Source organism: Leptinotarsa decemlineata, unplaced genomic scaffold (genome assembly GCF_025532065.1).
Source record: "Leptinotarsa decemlineata unplaced genomic scaffold, Ldec_3_MD MMD2_tig00026317_RagTag_RagTag, whole genome shotgun sequence".
Lineage (NCBI taxonomy): Eukaryota > Metazoa > Arthropoda > Insecta > Coleoptera > Chrysomelidae > Leptinotarsa > Leptinotarsa decemlineata.
Window position 1 is genome coordinate 688,263 of NW_027412686.1, and position 12,013 is coordinate 700,275.

Consider the following 12,013-nt stretch of genomic DNA (forward strand, 5'->3'; position numbering starts at 1 on the left):
ACTAATTCAACGGGGAAGTTTACGAGTGAGTTTTACGAGTATACTGTAGAAAATTAAACAAGCACTTCAAATTCATGTGTCCCACATAGAGAAGTAACGAAAACATGACAAAATACTGAAATGGATTACCGGCGATTCGTTTGTTTGGGCTACCTCATGATGCAATTAACGGAATCATTCAGAAGAACTTTGATCATTCCTTGTTTTATTTATCCGTTTCTCAGAATTGAATGGATTTCATTCTGTATTATAATTTTTGTCATATATGTAAATACAGGGTAGGTTTTCCAAGTGGATGAAATACTTGCTCTGTGAATGAATCATTTTTCTATTTCACTGGTAATAATGAACATAAAAGTTCTCAAACCCAAATTAATTTGATAAGCTCAGTAGGAATATCTCACTAAAAAAACGATTAGCTTACGTTTGCGAGATACCTACGTGTCTCTATTCTGAAAGTGTAGTATATACTTTTTGCTATTTAGGGGTTTCCAAACTTACACCATTTGAAGAATAGATACATCTAGGTATATGAGCAGAAAATTTATTCGAGTGAAGAGAAAACTGAAAAGTTTATCTTGTGTACTGCGTATTATAAACCTTGGACATGAACCTCTGAGCCAGTAAATTGTAGCTCTAGTATTTGAGGCGACCATAACCGCAAGATAGCGCTACAAAACTCAAGGAAAAACATTTTCTTTGGTTCTTGAGAAATGTGAAGTGATTATAAAGCAACCAGACGGATTAACTGATTTGTGTGTGAAAATATATGTTGTTTGTTCCACTAGTATGAGAAATAATTGTGTGAATTGTTTCACGGTTATTAACTTTTCAGCATTTCAGTTTTCCAAACTATCTTCCTTCACTCGCCTTCTTTGGCATGGTGGAATAGGTTGTAGCTAAACCTATTCCAGAGCGTCTTTTGCTGGGGATTCACTATACCATTCGCCCAATTTGTTCGTACCTCTAACGTGGTGAAAATAGACAGGTTTTGTTCCAACGCAGATTTGTTTTCATTCACAATGGCTAATATAGTTCGTTTCTCTGCAGTTATACTAATTATATATTTTCATCGAATTTCCACCAAGTTGATTCTAAATGAAGTATTTTCAATGAAAAAATCAAAGATTTCCCGTATTACTTTTTCACCTATCAATTTAGTTGAAATGCGAATGTTTCCATAATACAATAAAAATAATTCTCAAGTAGTGTTTCCTTCCAATTATCAGATTTCTAATTTCTAACTGATAAAATTATCAATCTTCTCATTATTCCTTCAATTTCTGAGTGATAACCTCGGAGAAAAATAAATTCTTGAGAGAAAGTACTGATTGGACAAACACCCTGTATATAGATAATATATTCATGTTATGCCTTACTCATATGGTTTTCCCTTTGTTTCACCTTTGTGTATAATTTGCAATATATTTTACCTTATAGCTGAATAGCTAAATAGATTTTTAATATTCACTTTGGGATTTATAACCTTTGTTTTTTCTTAGTCTCACAAAGACTCATGAACTACTCACTTACCAATGTGTACTAGGTAATTATTTTTATATTTCTAAATAAAACATGCTATCCCCCAGGTTAAGTTGTAAAACAGCCTCGGCTGAACTTCGCCCTTTCATTGATTTTTGTATTTACTTCTTCTTTATAAACAATGTATGTCAATGAATGAAGCCACTTATTTATTTTTTCCCGTAGTACGCGCTGGGCAGGCTTTATCCCCCGAAGCGCCGATACATTCGGGAGGGCGCGCCAGCATTATCAACCAATGACCATTCCCCACACCGTGGGGTAAGTGATCATTGGGTCCGAGAATCATGTGCCCTGAGCAAGCGCAGTGAGCCAAGACTGACAGCCTTCTGCATCTGTGCGGCTAAGATTTCTGCCTTATTGCGGCAAGCCGGTATGATTTTAAGATTCAAGAGTAGAGAGGACTTCATTCCACCAAGGACTCCAATAATCAGAACAACCATTTTGACAGAGTGATCTGGAGAGAGTCTGCGGAGTTCGAAGAGAAAATCTCGATATTTTATCCGTTTTTCCTCTTCTTTTTTATCGTGGAGCTGAAAACCCCACGATAAATATCATTTTGCTCTGGTGGTCGAGAAGGACCACATCAGGCTTATTAGCTTGTATGAGCCTGAGGGTGGGGAACGAATAGTTCCAATAAATTCGGCATTTCTCATTCCCCTCAACGGATTCAATATCCCCCAGAGAGTAGGGCAACACCGGTGTCTCGTCAATATCGTATTATTATTATTTTTTTTTCACCGTAGTGTGCGCTGGTCAGGCCCTATCCCCCGAAGCCTTGATACATTCGGGAGGGCGCGCCAGCATAATCAACCAATGACCACCTCCCACACCGTAGGGTAAGTGATCATTGGGTCAGAGAATCATGAGCCCTGAGCAAACGCAGTGAGCCAAGAATGACAGCCTTCTGCATCTGTGCGGCTAAGATTTCTGCCTTAGTGCGGCAAGCCGGTATGATTTTGAGATTCGAGAGTGGAGAAGACATCATTCCACCAAGGACTCCAACAATCAGAACGATCATCTTGACAGAGTGATCTGGATAGAGTCTGCGGAGTTCGAAGAGAAAATCTCGATATTTTATCCGTTTTTCCTCCTCTTTTCTGACGATATTCGTCTCGCCAGGAGCTGAAAACTCCACGACAAATATCGTTTTGGTCTGGTGGTCGAGAAGGACTACATCAGGCTTATTAGCTTGTATGAGCCTGAGGGTGGGGAACGAATAGTTCCAATAAATTCGGCACTTCTCGTTCCCCACAACGGATTCAATATCCCCCGGAGCGTAGGGCAACACCGGTGTCTCGTCAATACCGTAAGAGTGCCGTAGATGGTAATATAGCACTCTTAGCGCCGCGTTATGTCGATGGATATAGGCCGAGACCGCATATGCTGGACATGCTGATAGCAAGTGCATTAGGGTCTCGGGCACCTCGCGGCAGGCCCTGCACCTTGTGTCAGGAATCTCTATACCCATCACGCGACTGCGGTAGACTAAGGTGTTGAAGACACCATCCTGGCAAGCCATGATGAACCCCTCAGTTTCCGACTTCAGTCCACTCGACCTGAAAAAAGCGAACGTCAGGCGCTTTGATAAGCCAAGGTCTTCAATATTATTGAAGAAGACCCCATGCATTGGCTTATCCTTGTGTCTCCGCAGAAGTAAGGTGATCTCTGCGGCTTTTATCTGAGCTTTTTGCTGAACGGGTTCCAACTCGGTGACAGTTATTATTATTATTATTATTATTATTATTATTATTTCACCGTAGTGTGCGCTGGTCAGGCCCTATCCCCCGAAGCCCCGATACATTCGGGAGGGCGCGCCAGCATAATCAACCAATGACCACTCCCCACACCGTGGGGTAAGTGATCATTGGGTCCGAGAATCATGTGCCCGGAGCAAACGCAGTGAGCCAAGAATGACAGCCTTCTGCATCTGTGCTAAGATATTATTATTATTATTATTATTATTATCATTATTATATGAAAATATCATAACAATTTTTGCGAAATTTAGTGTTGAAATATCCCCAACGATATTCGCAAGAAGCCCAAATAAACTTCAACAGTTTGTAGGAATGTATTTTCAATATGATTAGGTGTCACGTCATTATCTACTATTATACTTATACCAAAAGGACCAAATACAAACCAAGCTATTCAATTGAGGCCAATAAACATGATTAATGCTATAGCTAAAGTATTGGAAAGGGTTGTATATGAACAGATAGTGGACTATTTGAAGAGTAACTTTGTGAGTATCATTCGGGTTTTCGGAGCAAACATAGTTGTGAAACTGCGTTACAATGTGTTTTAACAGATTGGAAGGTGCAGAAATGGATCAGTATACTATTGCAGTATTTCTTGATCTTCAAAGGGCATTTCAAACTACAGATAGATGCAGACTGATTAGAAAGATTGAAAGCGTAGGTATTGATGGAATAGCACTGAAGTGGATCATGAATTATCTGAGCAATAAACAGCAAAGGTTGAAAATAGAGGAAGTTTATTCGGATAAAATGCAAAACAAAATAGGTGTACCCCAAGGGTCCATTTTTGGGATCATTGTTATTTCTCAAATATTCAAATGGCATTGTAACCATAGCAGTAGAATGTGGAATTCACTTATTTGCCGACGATACCCTACTGTACTTTAGTAGTGAAGATGTACATAAGTGTGTTGTTACTATAAACGTTAGTCTTGAAAGAAAGTATAGATATTTTGGTGATAAATGGTGATAAATTGTACTCACATGGAACATTCACACCATTCATTCAAAGTAGAACTCATGTGAATGATATCTGATTCTTATTCCACAACAAATGTTTGAAATACAAACTGAGTAGAGAAAAGTATCTTCTGTATAATTCAGTGTTCATATAGAAGTATTTGTTTCGAAAGAATTTTTTTCTTTCGTGTAATTCAATGTTTATATGAAAGTAGCTGTTTCAGGAGGACTTTCTTTCAGTTTGTGTCTGAAAGTTGCTTCTTTGCATGATCTACACATCCATGTATAGAGTTACTTATTTTCAAATTGATTACTCTCTTCCTTTCTTTGGAAGTTTCTCTCATCCCCTTTTTTGTATCAAATGGAGTAGTAGAAAGCCAAAAACTTTTTTTCCCAAAAAATTAATATATATATATATATATATATATATATATATATATATATATATATATTTCAATATTGACTTCTACAAAAAGGATTTGAAGCTTTATCGCTTCTATTAATTATCTGCGAGCGCTTTCGACAGTTGGTAGTACTGTCATCTTCTAGGCACCCTCAAACTGCTTTGCGGGTGCCTAGCCTAGATAATTAATAGAAGATATAAAGCTTCAAATCCTTTTTGTAGAATTTTATATTGAAATGCTCAAAATAAAGGAAAATTAGTTGCATCAATGCAATGAAAGGGCAATACTAAAGAGGCAGGAACGGACCTCATAGCTGGCCTGTAAGATCGCTCGATTCCTACTCAGTTGACTTTCATGTTGGTGGATATTTACATATCAAACTTCTAAATTATCATCATAATTCCTTTATACATACTTATTTGTATGTTCCTAAGTTAGAAATTAAAATTTGCATTTCCTCCTGAATATTGTTTCGAGGTTATGACTCACAAATTGAGATGATAATGAAATGATCGGTAATTAAATCGATTACGTTGAACTCGAAAATTCAATAATTAGAAAGTAAAACACTTTTTCGAAAATTTTTCACACCCTATTATCAAATTAAAGGATGATAAAATTTCATGCGGCAGTAACAAATACATATACTTGATTTTTGGGCACTTTTTCAAAATATAAAACTTTGATATTCTGATGTACTCGGTGTTTTCCCAGTTGAATCATTTTGGTTGAAACTTTTTTTGGTCCAGAACTGACTTCAAATTTTCATGGATAAAATCAGCTGTGGTTCGTAAGATTTGAATAATCAAAGATCTGACCCTTCAGCGTAGTTATGAGGGATTGAGATAGGTTATTTACAATACACTGTTTCTAGCAGTCAATAAAAATGGTATCAAAATAAAACAAATTTCCAAAAGTCAAAATCTCGTTCGATATAAAACCTGTGAAGTTTTCTCAAGGTCGATGATTTCAGTGAAATGTGCATTGAAACGCCTACCTATTAGTGGAGATTTGTTAACACGAAATCGTTCCACGTTCGAAACGCACAAATGAACACACCAACCTCCAACTTAATTGGTAAAAAACCATCCGATAATTCAGGCAATTTCCCCTTCAACCCAACCTTGTCGATCAATGGAACATCAAAGTGAGAAAAAATTCGACCGAGAACACGAAAGCGCTACGAAGCTTTTAGTGCGAAAATTCATCAGGACTAATTAGATTGGGGTGTGAGTAGATTCAGGCGGACGGCACACTATTCCGTTTGCACCTGTATATACGGGGTTGTTACGGGAGGTAAGAGTTTAAGTCTGGAAAGGAAAGCATGTGAACTTTTAGGCGAAATGATTGATTTAACGAATAATACAATTGGAAAGCTCAAACCGACAGTGACATGTGACACGCGTCGAGGTGTTAAAATAACGGTTTGGTGTTGGGAAAAAACTCCAGTAATATTCATTACTAAACCAAAGGTTCCAGAGAGTGCATCACAAATCATGATGCTTTGTAAAAAAGTAATACACCAATTTCTGGTACTTCGCCATCCGTCATCTCCTCGGAATGTTGCCGTACGAAAGATGAACTCATTCTCATTTTCTAGTATATCGTCAATAATCAGGAATTTCAGTTTTCACTGATAGATGAACAGGGTAAACTTTCAGCAAATATTTGACACGTTGGAGTATATTTATAATTCAATTTATCCATATTCTATAGAATTGTTCATTGAAGAATTTTTTTTCAATAAGTAAATACAAAATATATACAAATTATTCTCAGATTATATCGAAGGATCAATTCAAATAATTTTTTTTCGTTTGAATGAATTATGGGTCTCTTTTCAGTTGAATATAATGAATAGTCCTTTTTGAACACCATGTATGTAATCTTGAAATATCGAATGAAGAATTGAAAAATTAATCAACAGAATTCTCTAGTTAAAATAAAAAAGTTATTAAGAATACTGTGACCCGTTACTTGATGAAAATGATAATAATTATAATTTTCCACCATAAATTTTATTCAGTGATAAAAAAGTTATTGTCAACAGCCGGTGTAACTTCTACGAGATTTGAAAATGATTTAAATGAATCCAAATAAAATCTTTTGAAGTTGGAACAACATTTGCAACAGTTATTTGATCATTTCCCAGAAATGATTTGCCTGACTTCCACCAGTTTCGACATATTCGACCTACCTACGACAAACGCAATAATGTCTTATGAATATAAGACTTTTTTTTGTGGTATGAGATTCTTCACCTGTTGTTGACTAATTTAGGCTCGCTCATTTCAAATCAACTCCCAGATTTCTTCTAGCAGCTCTAGTTTAGGAGATACATCTACACCCTTGAAATGTACTATCTACATGGCTGTTGATATCGCTATCGTGAACGTCTTACTAGTTTCTGGTTCTTTTTTGCAAAGGCTTCGTCTAGAACAATCCAAATATATTTTGTCATATTTTGTGAAAAATATACATTCAAGTATTCTGTTTAAATGTATCAGACTTCGTGAAAAATGCCTACATGGAGTGCTTTCAACGGGCATTGGAAACAAACAATAGGCCCTGGATACGAATATAGTGTATTAAACGTGTGTGGAGTCTTTGCGATTATGAAAATAAAGCAAGAGACATTCCTTGAAACTCATCAGTCCTATGATTTGGCGTGAACCGTCGAACCACCACTACTACTGTTATTTCTGTTTCGTGAACATAACAGAAATTAACTGCCAAAATCATTCCAAGTGAGTTTATCCTACTGTGCCGTCAGTTACTAGACCTGTCCTGCGTTCAACTGATACATTAAAACCCCAATCACTTACATCTCAGGTACGTCCGCACGAAATTGTTCATCGAATGGAGTAAAGTGACACAAGCTGCGAAGATAGTGTTAGCGAATTTGAAGACGTCGAAAGATCAAGACCATTCAAACCAGAGAATCTAAATAATTTAACTAGAGATCTCGGATTATCTGAAGCTTCATAAGAACTTTTAGCTTCTGGATTGAACAAAGAAATTTGGTCACCAAAGAAAAGAATATCTCATTTTACCGTACCTGAGAAAAGAAATCACTCCCTTTGTTTTCTATTTAGGATGATTTTTTTTTGTAATAATATTCCGAGATGAGTGACTGAAATGGAATTAAAAAGATACGACCTTATGATTAGCGTTTGTTTATAGACTCGTCAAAACGCAGTCTTAAATGTGAACTTTTATATAAAGGCAATAAACTTGGTTCTTTACTTATTACTCATTCAACCAATGCTAAAGACGAATATTCCACAATATTCCTGGTTTTAGACAAAATTAAATACACAGAACACAACTGGCTCATATGCGTGGACTTAAATATGGTTATTTTATTTGTTTGTGAGACAGCAGAGCTAAAACTGAATATTGGACCAGCAAAGATTGGCCGCTTAGACAAGAATTATAACAAGGCAATTTTAATGTAATAAACGGAATTACCTCCTCTACACATCAAACTAGTATTGATGAAATAGTACGTAAAGGCTCTATACAAAGAGGGGTAATGTTTTCAGTATATATCCAGATCGTGTCCGAAATCGAGTGCTGAGAAGGTAAATACTGAAATTTTTGATCTTGTCCGAAATCGAGTGCTGAGAAGGTAAATGCTGAAATTTTGGATGGACCACAAATTAGAAAATTGATAAACGATGTGAATTTTACTGAAAGTATGACAACCGTTGAAATAATGCTTGGAATGAGTATGTTTGGCTCATAAAAAAATTTTTGGGAAATAAGAAGTCCGTCGACTTTCCTGACCACGTCAAACAGTTACTATTATACTTTCAGCAACTGGGGTACAACGTGAGCATTAAGATGCATTTCCTTCAAAGCTAATTTGGTCAATTTCGTCAATTAAACCTTTAATGTAGGAAAGGAACGCTTTGTGGGGAACGTTATTTTCTTTTGGATCTTTGGGACTGGCCGAAGAAGTTTGTTGACGACGGATGGGTTTGCCAATTTGATGATCTGTGAATCCATTCTAAAGGAGAGCTGATTTGAGTTAAGATAGCTCTTGTGGTTTATTGTGGTAGTCTGTGAGGTTGATAGATCTATGGATGAGAGAATTCAAGACGGAGTTTGTTTGTGCTAGATAATGGTGGGAGTTTGCGTTGAGGTATCTGTGTGTGTTGGTTTCCTGTAGACCATGTATGTGAAGGAATTATTGAAATTTGTAATGAGGACATCTAGGAATGAAAGGGAGTTATTGGTTTCAATTTCCATTGTGAATTTTATATTTGGGTGGAGGTCGTTGAGGTGATGAAGGAAATTATGGAGAGTTTCAGAGTCGTGGGGCCATATGACAAAAATGTCATCTACGTATCTGAACCCGATGTGGGGGTGAGCCCCACACCAAGACGTATGTTAGGACAACTTACTGCTGACCGCGGAAACATATATATATATATATATATATATATATATATATATATATATATATATATATATATATATATATATATATATATATATAATTTATATATATATATATGAACTAACAGACAACTAACAGAAAAAAAGTAGTGATTGAGAAGGGTACTTTCCGAAAGTTCTCCATTTGATAAAAAAACTTCAAACGTTTGACATTAACTCAATTTTTTCTTTTATTTTTTAACTCTATCAAATTATTTTGTCAAATATTTTGTACAGTCTATTTCGTAAATGATGTTAAGGAAGTTTTTCAGCTTGTCAATCATCTCTTGGCATCATTTTCAAAGCATCATCTGCATTCTTTACTTTGTGTCAAAAACACAACTCTTATTCAATATTTTTTACAATAATCGTCTATCACATCCGGATATTTTGTGCAATTAACTGATATGTACTCCAAATAATAACAATTAATAAACATAAACATTGTGATATACGGTACGCACCTAAATACATACTACGATTTGATGGGATGTGAGTGTATTCAGCTAGGGTACAGACAGGAGAATTGAAATATAGCGATGTATCTCTTGTTTGGTTTCAACAATATTGGTTTTTTATTATTATTTACTATTCCCTACCGTACCTACGAATAAATTATGTTCAAAGTAATTTTCAGCTCCAATTTACACTCGATGGATATTCGTCTTAATAATAGGAATTAGACAATTTTTTTTCAATTGCTTATTTCGAAGACAAAATAGATATTTGCATAAACGGAAAATGAATAACAAAATAGAGAGATGGATTAGTCTAAGCTCTGTATTGAAGGTTCTTTGAAGTGATGTATTGAGTATTTTTTCTATGGTGATGTTCATACTTAGAGATTTGAAGAATTGTTCCAGACCATAGTTTTAGAAAATGTTAGAATCACTTTTGAAATTTTGAACCCATGAAAAATTACTACTTCTCAATATTCAAAATCAAATTTTCTTTATTATATAAACAAGTTTTCGAAAATATATAGGTTTGTTTCTATTGTTTCAGAGGTCTAGACACCATAGGGACTCCTCCACAACAGATTTTCCAGAAACAACACATATCACCTTACTAGAAACAAGTAAGTATCTCACTATGATGAATATAGCACAATTAATTTACATTGTCTTATCATCGTTAGAAGTATGCCCGTGATAAGCTGTTTCGACATTCTACTTAATCCAATACAGGATCCAGGATAGAGGAAACAGTATTCAAATACTCCCTATTATGAAAATATTTTTTTTAATAGACAGAAAGCTGGAAAATACTTCAATGAATTTCAATATGAACATATTAATTATGTGTAACATTTGAATATCGTTGTTTGACAGATTAAGGACCATTGCTAACTTCGTTCTCAAATCACTAGATTTCTTTAATTTTTCGATGTATCCTAATTTTTTTTGTATTTAGTAAAAACTGCATCAGCCGTAGCTATTAGCGGCAAACATATAAAATATATCTGAAACATGCAGTTGTTTACATTACAGTTTAAATGAAAGGTTACATTCTTTAAGAAATTCAACAATATTGTTGGTATTGCTATTTTGGAAAATTTCACTTAGTTTGGAGGGAATTTTATTGTTCAGTCTCTCAACTGTGAACAGTGGGCACTCTACCAGAACATGCTTAACAGTCACAAACACTTCACACGCGAAACATGTTCATGCATGCGAAACATGTTCATGCGTAAGGCGAGTGTGGCCCAGTCGTTATCTGGTAATTATGACTTGATGGAAGCGGTTTGTTGCTTTGTTGTTCCAAGGATATAATGTCGCCTTGATTTCCTTCAGTTTGGAAGGTTTTTGAGACCAGTGGTGATTCCACATTTCTACAATTTTGCAATGGAAATAGGATTTGAGATCCATCGGCAATGCTTTCATACTGAGATTACATGCTGGATATTCTACAGCTTCTCTGGCAACTTTATCGGCTATATCGTTTGCAGAAATCCCAGTATGTGAAGGAACCCATAGGAGGGTTACTTTCCTGTTATCTAGTTGATTCATCTCCTCTTCAATCATATTTACCAGTACGTGATGGTTATATATTTTCGACAAAAAAATAAGGGAGTTGAGAGAGTCCGTAATTATCAAAAACTCTTTACCAGGTGCCAGGTGGCAAAAAAACAAAAAACATTATTTGATACTATCACAATTCAACTGATAGTATCGAATGAAATAATTCTGAATGTCAGCAGATTTTTTGATAATTTTATCATATTCCAATAGATACGAGTAGATTTTGTGATGGTCTAAATTAACATTTTATGATGAGGATATTCATTTGCAGAATTACAAGTATAATGAGTACACATAAATGCAAACAAATACCGTTAATATCCAATAACTGAATCACTTGTTTTGAGTCAAACCAAATCGGAAATTAAAAACATTTAGTCGATACGACGAAATATATGACAGTAAAATACATAAAATACCAATATCAAAAATCAAATGTTGAACCACGCAGTATGTGCTTTAAAAGTAATCATTGCTTCAAAAGCACCAGAATATCTTCAATTTTGCTCACTTTTCACACTTCATTACACGGATTTATTTCGCGAATACAAGACAAGGTTGTTTGGGAATAAATGGCTCAATGAAAATCGCACCAACATCAGCGTTGCAGGCACTCTACATGAACATTTTTTCCTGGACCCATCATATGTCAATAAAACGAGAAGATCAATATTCATATACTCGGGACATTGATAAATCGAAGACTGGTCTTGGAGTACATGTGATAATTTCATATTTTTTGCATAAATTAAATATGGTGCATCTGTATCTGTAGAATAGGGAGAGTGAGTGTAGGCCCACAGCACTTGGACCACATGACCCATTATTCATCCTCCCAAGGAGTTGTCCTCCTAGGTCATCGTCCATCCTATCCTTTCCAGGA

The 12,013-nt window shown here is 35.5% G+C and overlaps 1 protein-coding gene across 2 annotated transcripts in view; it reads left to right on the forward strand.

The window, feature by feature from the left end:
* Positions 1-12,013, forward strand: part of LOC111511924 (follistatin-related protein 5) — a 673,378-nt gene that overhangs the window by 529,629 nt on the left and 131,736 nt on the right. For both annotated transcript variants that reach the window (XM_074181896.1, XM_074181897.1), the window contains exon 2: positions 10,115-10,187. In XM_074181896.1, coding sequence (XP_074037997.1) covers positions 10,115-10,187 — 73 coding nt within the window. The remainder of the gene's footprint in view (positions 1-10,114; positions 10,188-12,013) is intronic.